The sequence below is a fragment of the Gopherus evgoodei genome, chromosome 10, assembly GCF_007399415.2.
Source record: "Gopherus evgoodei ecotype Sinaloan lineage chromosome 10, rGopEvg1_v1.p, whole genome shotgun sequence".
NCBI classification, from domain to species: domain Eukaryota; kingdom Metazoa; phylum Chordata; order Testudines; family Testudinidae; genus Gopherus; species Gopherus evgoodei.
In genome coordinates, this window is record NC_044331.1 from 20,640,524 (window position 1) to 20,655,663 (window position 15,140).

The 15,140-nt window shown below is 42.8% G+C and overlaps 2 protein-coding genes across 4 annotated transcripts in view; one reads left to right on the plus strand and one right to left on the minus strand.

The window, feature by feature from the left end:
- Positions 1–4,093, minus strand: part of GALK2 (galactokinase 2) — a 75,534-nt gene extending 71,441 nt beyond the window's left edge. Inside the window, exon 1 of one of the 2 annotated variants that reach the window (XM_030577359.1) lies at positions 3,920–4,093. Coding sequence is in view for 1 of the 2 variants with exons in the window: in XM_030577360.1 (XP_030433220.1) it covers positions 3,920–3,972 (53 nt within the window). In the remaining variant the exon portion in view is untranslated. The remainder of the gene's footprint in view (positions 1–3,919) is intronic. The other variant, XM_030577360.1, reaches the window with a different exon arrangement.
- Positions 4,094–11,269: 7,176 nt separating this feature from the next.
- COPS2 (COP9 signalosome subunit 2) overlaps positions 11,270–15,140 on the plus strand; it is a 40,690-nt gene continuing 36,819 nt past the window's right edge. For both annotated transcript variants that reach the window (XM_030577659.1, XM_030577660.1), the window contains exon 1: positions 11,270–11,366. In XM_030577659.1, the coding sequence (XP_030433519.1) occupies positions 11,313–11,366 (54 nt within the window). In that variant the 5' untranslated portion in view covers positions 11,270–11,312. The remainder of the gene's footprint in view (positions 11,367–15,140) is intronic.

Consider the following 15,140-nt stretch of genomic DNA (forward strand, 5'->3'; position numbering starts at 1 on the left):
CCCTGGAGTCCTGACTCTAGGCCTTCTGCTCTAAACACCATACAACAATCCCCCTGCCAAACTTTAATTTCATGTTGTGCTAAACCACAGTCAAATCAGCTGTTTTTCCAAAATTGCATATGCTACCCTTCCATAAGAGTGGAGCCCGTAGAGATATTACTGCTATGGATTTGTGGGTTTTAGTTGGAGATAGGTCTGGAGTCAAACTGACAAAAATCAAAGTAATAAAACCAATTTCTGAATATATAATTATGTACAAATACATGTATGCAAAAAAATATAAATACCATGTCTTAAGCATCAGCCTTTCCCCCATGACTTATACAGCCAATACCTTCTGTACAGTGTTCCATCAACTGTCCCAAATGGTTTTCTCAAATTTTCCTCTGATTTTACCTCATAGCACGAAAGTTTCATTGGAAATAAAGAATTGAAAAACCACTGTTTTATAAGACTGTGAAGAATGCTAGCTCACTTCCTGTGTTTGTAAACAAGTGATTCCCTGAGTATCACACCAAGGACAGTGAGTGGGTGGATGGAGGGTGAGAAGGGGCTAAGTCATTATCCTAGGCTACGTCTACACTACAGCATAAAATCGAAATTACTAAAACCGGTTTTATAAAACCAATATTATAAAATCAATTTTATGCGTCCACCCTAGGGCACATTAATTCAGTGGTGTGCGTCCATGGTCCTAGGCTACCATTGATTTCCGGAGCGGTGCACTCTGGGTAGCTACAGTAAAAGAATGAGACCAATAACTTCGATTTCCGTCCACACTAACCCTAAATCGATATAGTAATATCGATTTTAGAGTTACTCCTCTCATTGGGGAGGAGTACAGAAATTAATTTTAAGAGCCCTTAAAATTGATTTAAAGTGCCTTGTAGTGTGGACGGGTACAGCGTTAAATTGATTTAATGCTGTTTAAATCGATTTAACTGTGTAGTGTGGACCAGGCTTTAGTGTAGCACAAGCAGCTGTAATTACTGACACAATAGTGAGTCACATCAAAACAGCTTTGAAGCAATGTTGGTTACAAATCAGCCCGTTAACTTTCTTTAATGGCAGCAGCAAATTAAAAAAGCTGAAGTGCAAGACATCAAGTAAGGATAAAGGAGAAACAATCTTTAAACATAATGCCATGAAATGGCTATTACACTGCTGCTTCAAAAACCTTTCGGTTTCTGAGGAAATGGGTGGCTCCCAGGCACCTAGCCAATTCAGTGTATTTTGTAGCCCCTCTCCTACGAACAAATGCTGTAGCATGCTCTGGAAGGATGCCCTAGACTGGAGCTTAAAACTTAGTCAATGCAAAAAGCGAGCAGGAGTAGAAATGAAAAAAAAAATGTCATGACACTTCATATTAGATTAACTTTAGTTTGTATCCTTTTGTAAACTTTGTACCATTGTCTTGATCTATATTTTAAATATTTTAGCAAATCAAGAATTCTCTAGTCATAAAGCTGTACAGGATGCCGCCAACTGTTGTGAATTATTTATTAGACCTTTCTGCACTTTAATTGCTTACAAATAAAAACATAGGAATTGCCATGCTAGATTAGACCAGTGGTCAATCTAATCCAGTACTCCGTCTTGAAAGTGGGCAGTACCTGATACTTTGGAGGGATATGCAAGAAACCTCCTGATAGATAGTGTGTCCAGAAGGAAAGAGTTTTCCTATCCCTCTTCAGCTGGTGGTTGGTTATGCCTTGAAGAAAAATATTATCCTATTATATCTCCAAATGTTCTCATTTTCCCACGTCTATGTCTTAAATTTCTTCACACTTTTCTCTAGTCTTGACTAGCCTATCTTTCTGTTGTCATCTGCAAATTTTGCCATCTCATTCCACAATCCCTTTTCTGGATCATAATCATGACAATGCCTCTTGCAAATATGCTACTGTCCATGGGGAAATTTGCTGGCAGAATGCTAGAAATTATGTTAATGTGAGAAGCTTGTATTTCCTTGTGTGTCTGTATCCAGAATGTCTCTTTGGCTTAGAGCTATTTTTATAGTGGTACTGGTGTCTAAGGCTATGTCTACACGGCGTACCTTACAATGGTGCGGGTGTGGTGCTACAGCCATGCCATTGTAAGATACGCAGTGAAGATGCTCTTTGTCACTGGGAGAGAGCTCACCTGGCGACAAAATAAAATCACCCCCAACGAGGGATGAATGGTAGCTTCATCGCCGGGAGACCATCTCCCACTGACAAAGCTCTGCCCACACCCGTGCTTTTCATTGTTAACACTTTTGTCATTCAGGGGGTGGTTTTTTCACACCTGTGAGCAACACAAGTTTTAATGAAGAAAGTGCAGTGTAGACATACCCTAAGAACAACAGGTAACTGGGATTGATTTGTACTGACTAATTTATTCTCAGGGGCCTGGTCTACACTAGAAAATTAAGTCGGTTTATCTACATCAGTCAGGAATATGAAAAATCCACCCCCTTGAGCCCCATAGTTAAGCCTACCTAAGACCCTGTGTAGACAGTGCTAGCTCAACAGAAGAATTCTTCCACCTCTCAGTGAGGTGGACTACCTATGCGAAGGAAGATTCCCTCCAGCCAGCATAGGTAATATCTACACTGAAGCACTACCGCACCGCAGCAGCATTTTAAGAGTAGACACACCCCAAGATGTGTTTTGTAAGCAAGAATAGTCTCATCTATTTGTAGACTTTGGCCAAAATGTTGAAACATGGGTGTTTCATTTAGGTATCTAAATCAGATCTGATTTTTCAGAGTTGCTGAGCAACACAACTCAGCTTTGCACAGGCAAATTTGAAAACAATGGCCTTTATATGTGAATTAAAATTAAGTGAAATACAGTGTAATCTGACTGGAGGAAGAACAATTTAGAACACACCTCTTCTCTGAATGCTAACATAAGTACAGAGGTTTACGGGACTTGCCCATGCATTCTTCTGCTGCACAATGAGATTTAGCTTTCCTAATAACACTTCCAAACAGAGCAGGCCTTAGACACAGGGGCATGGAGAGAGGTGGCCACTCTTCTGTTAAGGAATATTGAAAAGGAAGGTGATGTGGAGTAAATTTTCACTGCCTTTTGGGTTGGCTTCACAATGTTCAGAATTCCTAGGGATGACCAGATTGGAGCTTGGAGGGGGGAGGGACAGAAAGATCAAGGACTGGGTTGCCATCCCACTGCCATAGCAGAAGAGGGGATGGGGAAACCTGAACTGGTTATGAGTTTCCTCCCCCTCTATTCTCCCATCTGGAAGTGGGGGAGGGATCTGGACTGGTGGCTCTGCTGCCAGAGTCTCCCAAAGAGATGATGGATTGCACAGTCTCCCTTTCCATCTGGCTGGCTAGCAGCAGTTTGAGGGTGCCTGGTCACACTAACTGTGACTTTCCTCCCACTCTGGGGGAAGGGCTGGTTAGGGAAATCAGAGTCAGGGTAGCTCCCCAAGTGGCTGCTTGTGCTTACCAGCAGTGGTGCTGGAACAGTGTGTATAGTGGGGGTGCTGCGAGCCATTGAACCAAACTGTAAACCCTGTATATAGTGGAAACCACTTCAAGCCAGGGGGTGCAGCAACCCCCCCACCACCCCATTCTAGTTCCAGCATCAACGCCTAGAGGCCGACCACCCTTCTGGGAACAAATGAAAGGCTTCAGGGTCCAGGGCCTGGATCTGGCGCCCTTCAGCGGCACTTGCCGTCACTGCGGGACAGACGAGAGACCGGACACAGCCCGCACTGGGGAGGCCGCTGCGCTCCCAGCACCGGCCACTGCCCGGCAAAGCTCCGGGGAGACGCAGCCGCTTTGCAGCCCGCGGCCAGCATCAGCACCGGCTAGTGCCGCGGCCCCTGGATGCGGCAGCCCCTTGCCCAGCTTGCAGGCCGGGCCCCGGCTCTCCGAACGGGCCCGGCTCCAGGCCATACACCCACCCACCTGGGCTGCTCCGCCAGCTGGACTGGGAGGGTGGCGGGGGCGTCCGAGGCCATCCTCGGCCTCGCGGGGCGGCAGAGGCAGAGGCAGCGGCGGGTTGCCTGCAGCCGGGACCGTAGGCTGCTATCACGGGACAAGGAAACGTCTCCGTTCCTTCCGGGCTGCGGGGGAGCCCTGCCTCCTCCCCGCCCAAGTCCGGGCGCTCTGGGCAGGGCTTGTGCTGAGCAAGCCCCTGCCCAGACATCCATCCGGCAGCGTTCGGACAAGCGCCTGAGCACCGGCGCCTCTCCACCTGTGTGTCTGGCTTTGCGCCCTGGCTCCTGCCCACAGCAGGACGTTGTTTGAGGTTGATGTGACAATAGGAGAGGAGGAGGGGTTTTTTTTTAAATGTCTGCACCAATGATGTGTAAGATCTCAGTGAAAGACAAAGCAAATCAGTTCCCAAGGAGAGGGTCTCTCTCCCAGCGAACGAGGACTGACAGCTCTGTGCCTTAATAACATACAATGTAATTGCAGAAAAGGGAAGCATGACTCCATGTCTCCTCTGAACAAGGGCCACGAACAAGGTCAGTCCCAGATCTCTCCCCCACAGCAAACCCGTGCAGTGAAAACACAAAATAAACATTAACAGAGGAAGCAAAACGCCTTATCCTGAAGGTGCTGGGTTTTTTATTCTGAGGGTTTGTATTTGTGGGTGTTTCCATGGTGTGCTGGATTCCCCCCCACACACACACTTTCCTATGGCACCCTATTGTCCATCAGAATAGTGACTCCGGTTATTTGGAGTAACTGATTTGTTCAGCAAGAGGCTGATAGCTGTTATTATTTGTTATTTTATCCTACTATAGCAATCCATAAAATCCAAAAGGTACCTATCCGACAAGACTATAAGTGCCCTAACATAGATAGTATTATATAGTGTCATTCAAATGTCTACAGTGTGGCCTAACCCCTCTGGTGAATAACAACAAACCCCTCTTCACATCAGTCATCCACAAACTATCCAATCTTCCTTCCACCCCTTCTCTAACTGTGCAGTAGGCATGAGGGCCTTCCAGTTTGCTCAGAAGGTTGACAAACCTGGGCTCTGGCAGACCAAAAGGATAAGTGAATTCCAGTGTTGCACTTCTGCTTCTTCTCACGTCCTTGTCACAAATTAGATGTTTTTCCAGAACTGTGCACAAGCAATAGCTCTTTCCATCACTGCAGCAAGGTCCTCCTTTGTACAGGTCACCCCAAAGAGTCGGCAAACGAGCAGATGCTTCATAGTTTGCACCTCACCATATTCACATATTTGGGCCATTAGAGTAGCCCCACTTGAACCTCTGGGAAGGACCTCCTGGGATTCCAGATCTATTTCAGTGCATCCAACTTGCATAGTCTTCCATTCCATAACATCAATTGTGCCTTGAAGATGTTGTAAGTAGAGGCTATCCTTTGGTGTTGGCTTTAGACATCCTGATATTCCACAACAACTGTAGTTTAGAACAGGGTCTAATTTCATTCCCACACTGGGCATGCATACTTTGCTATGAAATAGAACAAAGCAATAGCAGTGGTTCCCAAAGTAGCTGAATTGTCTCCCCACTTTGAGGTGACCAACTTTTGGAGGATGTTGTTACGGGCACTAACTTTTCCTTTCATCGTCTTTACATGTTCTTTGAAGGCAAGTATCCGGTCCAACATCATCTCCAGGTAGACAGGTTTCAGGTGATTAGCCAGTGGGATTCCATCCTAGGTGATATTGAGTTTCCATTTGGCTTCTCGATGGCGCAGGTGAAAGGCTATCACCTGTGTCTTGGCTGGGTTAGCACAAAGCTGGTGCTTATTGTAATAAGTTGGGAAGTTGCTCAGTGCACATCATTCTATTCTTGACAGTAGCAAAGTCCATCTTCTGTGACATGATGCATAGACTATGGCATATATAAAGCTCCTTGTATTGCTTTGTATGGGCTGGTCACTGGTCAGGATTGGTGCTAACACACTGCCCTGAGGGAGGCTATTTCATTGTCATCTCCAGCAGGAGCAGCGTCAGGGTTTTTGGCGCCCTAGGTGGGGATCCTTCCAGGCCCACGGTCGTTGGCAGTAATTCTGCAGCGGGGGGGTACTTCCGCACGCCCGGTCTTCGGGTCATTTCAGCGGTGGGTCCCGGAGTAAGTGAAGGACCCGCCGCACAACTGCCGCCGAAGACCCAGAGCGTGGAAGGACCCCTCGCCGCCGAATTGCCACCGAGGATGGCAAAATGCCACCCCCCACAAATCCTGGTGCCCTAGGCAACCGCCTAGGTCACCTAAATGGAAGCCCTGGCCCTGATCTCCCGTGGCTCCATTTCTTGCACAGTTCTACTAAAAATGTCTGTTCTCCAGAAGAGATCGGACAAGCTGCACTTGGTGGTAGTTGTGTCATATCGTAGACTTTGGCAAGCAAGTTTTGGTGGTTGACTGTATTGTATGGCGCTGAATGGTCTACGAACACAGTGCCTGTTATCATCCCTCTCTCAAATCCATTTTCTATATGCTGGTTAATATTTAATATTTGGCCAGTGCAGGACTTTCCTGATCTAAATCCAGCTTGTTCAGATATTAGATGCTGTTCAGTCTGAAGTCAGAGGAGATTGAGGTGTTGGTAAAGTTTAAAGAGGTGGCATAGACAGAGGCCTGTGCGGATACAAAATTTGTATCTGCATCCAATCAGCAATTCTCAAAAATGGTCTGCGGATATCTGCAAATGCAGATATCCGTGGATTTGCAAGGCTCTAGGCATAGAAGTGATATTGGCCACATGTTCTTTGGGTCAGATGCATCCTTCCCTGGCTTCAATAGAGCTATTATATAGGCTCATCACCATAACTTAGGTATTCTAATTCATAGGCATAATACCCATAACTTGGTTGCAGGACCAAAATGCTTAATCTGCTCCATGCATATATCTTTGAGTCCAACTGCTTTGCAGTTCTTCAAGTGACTTATTCTGGCATTGAGTTCATCTATTGTGTATGGTGTGTTGAAATGATCTTCTTCCAGATCAGTTTGCTGTATAATTAATATTTAGGCTGTTTGCTGAAGCCTTCCCATTGAACAGAAGCTGATGTGTTACCAGATTGGCTGTGATGTTGTGGTATTGCTCTACTTTCTTTGGATCATTATTCAACTCACGAATGGTCAACCATGCTTCCTGTTGACGTTCCTTCAATCAATTCTTTCCATTTCTGTTGCCTTTCTTCTTGAAGCTTGTTAGTTAGGGCTGTCCCTGCTGTGATAGTGTTTTCCGAGAAAGGATCTCTTTGGAACATTTGTTGGTATTTTTTATATCTGGCAATTAGGACAGGAGTAAACCCTGGTATGTGCTCAGTTCTACATCCTCAAGGTATATACCTTGAGGTATTGCACAGTGCACTCACAAAGAAGTTGTAAATCTCCAGGATTGGATTTATGTGAGTCAGTTTTTTTTCAAGGTCAATCTTGCATTTTTAGTTGTTGCAATATTGCGTAAGAAGAACCACACTCTCAAGTAGTCTGGTTCCAGATCATTTAAGGCTTTAAAGGTCAAGATAAACATATTGAATTCAACCTAAAAAGAGACAGTGTAGTTTACAGAGGAGCACTGGTTTTATGAGCTCTCATTATGATCTTAATAAGTGGATAGTCATATTCTGCACTGACTTAAGTGGTTTAAGCTGTAGCCTCAAGCAGCATGCATTACAGTAATCTAGTCTCAACAGACAAAAGATATGGATAAGTGTAGCAAGATCGACATCCAAACGAAAAGATCTCATTCTTTATATCATGTGCAGATGTGAAAACAGTTATCTTACCCTCAGCTGCAGCTTGGGCCTTAACCAGCCAGGAAGGACATGTACAATGAAAAGGTGGTGGCCTGAAGAGCTGCCAGAAACTTAGGAACCTAAGTAAGTGGCTGTTTCTAAAAGTCAAACAGACAAAACCCTACATTTGTCTTCATAAGAGTGCTTTGTGTCCTTGCATGCAGACAGCTCTGTCCAAATCAAAGAGTTTTTATCTCTGAAGTAATAGAAAAGATGTTGCTTAATATTGCACAAAACATAAATCTAATGACAATCCTGCCTGCTGGGAAAGAGCAGGAAGTAACCAGCAGATCATATGTACCAAACCAAATCCACGGCCATCTGGGAATTACCTGGTTGCAGAAGGAGAGAATTCAAGGTCACCTTCTCCAAGTGGACTCAGATCTCTAGCATTTAAGCAACAGTATAACTAGAAATATCAGGATCTATGAATACCATTGTGCAGTTCTGAGTTTGTCAAACAGAGGTCAGTAATATACATACACCAGTCAGCACATTATAATACTATTAACCTTTAATTTCTAGGCATCCATGCCTGAAGGCATCGGCACATTATCAAGAATGAGCTAAATCATAAATCAAAATAAGATGGCAACATCCCAGATTAAATTCCAGAGCAGGAACAGATTCATAAAACACCCCACAAGCAATACAAAACCAAGGACCACATACCAACTGAAATAACATAAATAATTATCAATTACGCCACAAGTCCTTTTGAATAAGCTAAGGGAGGAAAAGTTCCAGAACAATAGGCCCTGGACATATGAAATTTGGAACATATGGAAATATGACTACAGATCTGTTGATCAAGAGGTGTAAATTATGTAAAGAAGAGCATATATAAAAGGGAATGGGGTTATTGTAATGAAATACACAATACAGGCATATCAAGCAATTTCCCTTCTTCTCACTATTATGTATTAGCATGGTATTTGTCTTTTATTTAAAGAACAGCCTTTGTGTGCTTCCTAATGTTCTTCACCTTATATTAAGTCAATATATTATCCTGTATTTCACCAATAATCTTTCAAAAGATCATACACTTTACACTGTGATGCAAATGTGTGATTCAGTGCTTTGTTTGACTTTGTACTACAACTTGTCAAATACATTTTGAGGTCTATTCCCTCCTCTTGATTCACACAAAGAGGAAATAGACTCTAGTTGGCAAGGCTGCTGGTATTACTTGGTGGCTACATGGAAGCAGTTGCTGTTTTCAAACAACCTGTCCTGTTGGGAATTGGAGGGTGCTGCTTGGATCTGCCATTCCAGGAACCATCTAGTACACTCTTGCCATTATAACAAATAACAAAAAAGGATAAGTTAGCTTTTAGAATGTAGTGTGGAGGGGGCAGAAAAGGCACTAGCAGAATGTCTGCTTCCCTGGTCAGTAGAAGAAAGCATTATGGGGGATTTATCAAGAACAAATCATGTCACACCAACCTGATAGCTTTCTTTGACAGGAGAACGAGCCTTGTGGATGTGGGGAAGCGGTAGATATGGTCCAATATCTTCATCAACGATTTAGATAATGGCATAGAGAGTACACTTATAAAGTTTGCAGACAATACCAAGCTGGGAGGGGTTGCAAGTGCTTTGGAAGATAGGATTACAATTCAAAATGATCTGGACAAACTGGAGAAATGGTCTGAAGTAAATAGGATGAAATTCAATAAGGATAAATGCAAAGTACTCCACTTAGGAAGGAACAATCAGTTGCACACATACAAAATGGGAAATGACTGCCTAGGAAGTACTGCGGAAAGGGATCCGGGGGTCATAGTGGATCACAAGCTAAATATGCGCCACATTTCAGGAAAGATGTAGACAAATTGGAGAAAGTCCAGAGAAGAGCAATAAAAATGATTAAAGGTCTAGAAAACATGACTTATGAGAGAAAATTGAAAAAACTGGGTTTGTTTAGTCTGGAAAAGAGAAGACTGAGAGAGGACATGAGAACAGTTTTCAAGTACATAAAAGTTTGGTACAAGGAGGAGGAAGAAAAATTGTTCTTCTTAACCTCTGAGGATAGGACAAGAAGCAATGGGCTTAAATTGTACAAAGGCGGTTTAGGTTGGACATTAGGAAAAACTTCCTGTCAGAGTGGTAAAGCACTGGAATAAATTGCCTAGGGAGGTTGTAGAATCTCCATCATTGGGGATTTTTAAGAGCAGGTTGGACAAACACCTGTCAGGGATGGTCTAGATCCGGGGTTAGCAACCTTTCAGAAGTGGTGTGCCAAGTCTTCATTTAGTCACTCTAATTTAAGGTTTCGCGTGCCAGTAATACATTTTAACATTTTTAGAAGGTCTCTTTCTATGTCTATAATATATAACGTAACTATTGTTGTATGTAAAGTAAATAAGGTTTTTAAAATGTTTAAGAGGCTTCATTTAAAATTAAATTAAAATGCAGAGCCCCCCAGACCAGTGACCAGGACCCAGGCAGTGTGAGTGCTGCTGAAAATCAGCTTGCGTGCCGCCTTTAGCACGCGTGCCATAGGTTGCCTACCCCGGTCTAGATAAAACTTAGTCCTGCCTTGAGTGCAGGGGACAGGACTAGATGACCTCTCCAGGTCCCTTCCAGTTCAATGATTCTATAAGAAGCAAACAAAATAAAAGAACAGGAACTAGCCTCTTACTATTGATTAATCAATTAATATACATAAGGCATTTTGCATTATTATTTTCAGAGATTTTGAAGAGGGCAGTAGTTTGAATCCCCAGCCTGGGGTAACTGATTTGCCTCATCAATGTATAGCAGGTAGTTTTAGAGCATGGGAACTCTGGGTCTCATTCTGCTCTCACCCCAATGTAAATTAGGAGCAACTCGAGAGAAAACAATGACATATGGATGTAGAACTAGTACAGCTGACCCCAGAACAAGTTTTTCTGCGTTTCATGGTCCTACATTCATGCACATTTGGCACAGCCCTGTTGCAAGGCCCTGTTCATGTCTCCGGAGAAACGGTGCTCCCCAAGAGGGGCCCCAATGATGTGCTCCAGTGACGCAACGGGGGACAGAAGTATTGTCTCTACGGGCTCCACTGATGTACATGGAAGGGGGGGGCAGACCTCTTCTTAAGGCTCCTCCCGATTGCACTGGGGGAGAGCGCTGCCCCATGTGCCCTACCGATCTACGGGAGAAGCGCGGCGCCCCGCACGGGCCTAGTACCCACCCCCCTTTACAGAGTGTGCGGGGGGACAGTGCTGCCCCATGGGCCCCGCTTCTTTTAGCAGGGAAGCGACGCTGTCCCGTCGGGCCCTCAGGCTTTCCGGCGCGGGGCTTGAGGGGAGCGGTGCCGAGAAAAACCGGGCCCAAGCCGTTGCCCTGCCCCGTTGCTAAGGGAGCGGCAGCCGCTCTTGGGATTGCAGCGCGGTGTACCCGCTATTCAGCGCCGTGTCTCCACGGGCGGGGCTAGCGGGGGAGAACGAAATTTCGGTTCCTAGCTGAGCGGAGTCACATTGGGCAGAAGCCGCGGAGGCTTGTGGGAGAAGGGGGCTGGCTCCGGTCTCTCGTCCCCGCCCCCTACCCCATCCTTCCCCTCCCCCCGCCCGTCCTCCGGCCAAGATGTCTGACATGGAGGATGATTTCATGTGCGATGATGAAGAGGACTATGACCTGGTGAGGTCTGGGGCGCAATGGGGTTCTCTGGCGCGGGGGCCCCCTCTGTGCGTGTCTCCGCCTCAGCCCCTCTGAGAGGCTTCCGCCTTCTCTGGGTGCAGTGACAGGACAGGTTTGGCTCCCCATTCCCTTTGGGGGCCAGGGGAGGCAGAGAATGGCTTGGGGGGTGGGCTGGCGTTGATTTTGGACCAGGCCTCATCCGTGTATATGCCTCCTCCCCCCATGAGAAACAGGCCACTTGAGTCCTAGGAACTTAGTTAGGCCCCAGAATTGCCCCTTCAGGCCCAACAAGTCTGGGCCCCTGTTCAGTTCAGCTAGGGGGTTAGGGCTAGGGCAGGGGGTTGTAATGCTCTTACTGGAGCCCAGCAAAGTGGCTCACGCAAAGTAAAGGGATACATTATTCCTGGGTTGGGAGGAGGTTCTTGGGGGAGGTTTGTAATCATGTTCTAGGATCAGACTAAGGGGCAGGGGGGAATAGCAGGAGGAGCTGGGAGACACATCTGCCTGTTACACACACCACATCAGGTGCAATATACCACTGCTTTTAACTTCCCTGCTGTCGAGGTAGAATTAGGGTCTGCTTTTATAATTCGTGTGGTTTTGTTAGCAGTGTTTTGTTTTCGTTCTCTTTTGTCCTTGTGTTCTCAGCTGGACAATAAAATATTTGTATTTAAAAATAGGAATTAATTTGTGTGGGGCAATTTGTGTGTAGTAGGGCTATCTGGCTTCATAGTGATATTTTTGAAAGTGTTAAAAGCAAATGTCAGGAATAAAAACATTTGTAAGAGGGAAGACTCAATTGTATTGAGAAGTAATGTTTGGACCAAAAATACATTTGCTGCGTTGTCTAATCAATCTTAATTCAATATTTTCTATGCCTTTGATTTTCTAAATTCTGGGCAGAATGGTAACACTGAGCCTTTTTTTTTTTTTAAAAGAGTTAAGTATTCTGTATTCCAAAGATATTTCTGGGATGTGTATTTCACTTAGTGTAAACTAGAACTGCATTTTATTTACTGTTTAATTTTATAAATACAACCCTAAAATCTCAGTTTGTTAGAAGAATCTCTATGTACTGTAGTAAGTCTTGTAGTATTCCTTAGTATTTAGAGTAAGTTCTTAAAATTTAACTTTTTTGTTCAGTATTGCTTCTCATCAGTTTTCCTTGTGATCTGGGATATGTGCATGATTGACATCTAAAATTTCCAGTCTAGTCTTATGCATATATTTTTAATTGAGATACTGGTTGACATATAGACATTGTCTTTCTAGCCTTTCACTTACCTCCTAAATATGAAAACAAATTATTTTAGAAACATGTTTTTAAATGAAATTGAGTTTAATTATATAAATTATAAAATGGAAATTGTACTTATCAGAATATTCAAAAAGATACTGTGGGTCAATTTGTGGCAGCCATTTTTCATAAACAGGTTTATCAGAACAGATTCTAATTTGAAATATTTTGTCCATATTACAGAATAAAATACCAAATCATTCTGTATGCGTGTCAAGATATACAACTTGTGTTTTTGAGAGTTTAATAAAACTTTCCAAATTTTTTTTAAAAGTGCAGTGTCCCAAATGTAGGCCTGGTATAAGTCAGTGCAACTCCACTGGCTGCAGTTGAATTTTACCTTATGTTAAGTCTGAATTTTACGCTTTATTGGCTGCCAGTGTGCTGGGAGAAGTAACTGCTGTTTCTTGCTTTAGTATGCTTCCTGGTTAGTCACAGAAAGAAGTTCTCTGAATTCTTATTCCCATGGCTGACTACAAATATTCACAAAATTTACTTTCAAAAGAACATTTTCAACATCAGATCACTGGCCACCCCTTCTCAGACCTTTCCTTTAAAACAAGGCTTGGAAGGATTCAGTTTTTATTGATAAATGTTGTTGCAATACATGCACAAACTGACAAACTATTGCCATCAATAATAATTGAAATTTACAAGTAGGCAAAATAAGAAAAATGCTGTTTGAGAACTTAGAGTAAAAATCCAGTGATTTAAACTTCTGAATTAGGCTTGTTACAAATGGACTAATGAATGAATAGTAAAAACAGGTCTGATTTGTAGATTTAAGGATATTTACTTTATTTATTTTGGCATGATGTTGACAATGTAACAGTTTACAAAAGTTTACTTTTTTGAATCTCAATGTCTACTGTCATTAAATAAATTTCTAACATCCCCCATAATTTCCCTCATAATTTTGTGAAAATTTGAGTCAATAAAAATCTTTTAAAAAGCTTAAGAATGAATGTTGATATTTATCAAATTTATTAAAAAAAATTGAATTCTGCCAAGACTACTTAAAACACACTGAAACTAGATATTGTTTTAACTAAGTATTGGGTGTTTTTGTGTTAGTACAGTTCTCTTTTTTAGAATATAATGCATAACAGGACACATTATTGTTGAATTGGAGTAAAAAGGTTTTTAGATGCAATTTTGGCTTACAGGTGGAAGGACAGAGTTTTAATCAAGTACAGGTATAAACATTACTCCAGTTAAATTAATTTCTTGCATGCGTGGGCTGATCAGCGTGGATGAGGTCATGAGATGCAAGAACAATGTTTTCAAATGTGTTCTAGTTTTGCTATTACTGTGTAGATGTAGACTATGTTAGAAATTAGTTAAATGTACTTTTTCTAAACATGGGACTTGGTTCTCCCACCATATTGGTGTAAAATAGTAGAAACTCTGTTGAAATTAAACTGGGGTAAGAGGACGGGGCCAGTGATTCCCAAACTCAAATTAAAGACTGGTATAGAAGGTATCAGAGGGGTAGCTGTATTAGTCTGTATCCACAAAAACAACAAGGAGTCAGGTGGCACCTTAAAGACTAACAGATTTATTTGGGCATAAGCTTTGGTGGGTAAAAATCCCACTTCTTCAGATGCATGTGTAGAAGGAGGTCTTGAAGAGTGGAAGTACGACAAGAGATTCAGACAAACGAAGCACTAGAAGTAAACAGGAAATTCTGAACTATGGAGAGTATTTTGGAAGGGTAGAAAGAGAAAGACCTGCCCTCAGACTGACTGCTGTCTAAGTCTAAAACACTGTAGCTCTTCAGTGAAGAAGCTACAATGCTGATGGGAGAGCTTCTTCCATTGGTGTAGTTAATCCATCTCTGTGAGTGGTGGTAGATATTTTGATGGGAGAAGTGCTTCTGTCGGCATAGTGCTGTCTACAGCAGGGGTTAGGTCAGTGTAACCATCACTCAGGCTGTGGATATTTCATACCCCTGAGCGATATAGTTATACTGATGTAAGTTTATAGTGTAGACCTGGCTTGGGTGAGTGGAGAAATCAGTGTTTACTAGGCCAAAGAAGTAATGTGAAGTGAGTAACTTGTTTGAGGTGCCAATACTTTTAACAGACTGTAAAAAATAGAACAGTTACACCTTCCTTAACACATTTTGACTTAATCCTAACCGTATATAGGGTATAAAGATGTGATTCCCCTAACTCTAATCTCTGATGTATCAAAATGGTGTGCACTTTCCTAGAACTGGAGTATGTATATTCCAAAATATCTGCTTCTTCCAAGTGTCCCATCTTGAGTTTTTTATCAAGCTGGTAATATTATTATGATAATTATTGTGATACTCAGCTAAGGGGTTACCATTTTGTAATATCATAAAATCATAGTTTGCTATTTGTGTTTAGCTTTTCATTGTCTTAATAGTCAAATTTTCTATATATAAAGTTGTATTTATATCTGTTTGAAAGTCTTTATATCTGCAAAGAATTTTAATTCTATTTATGGAA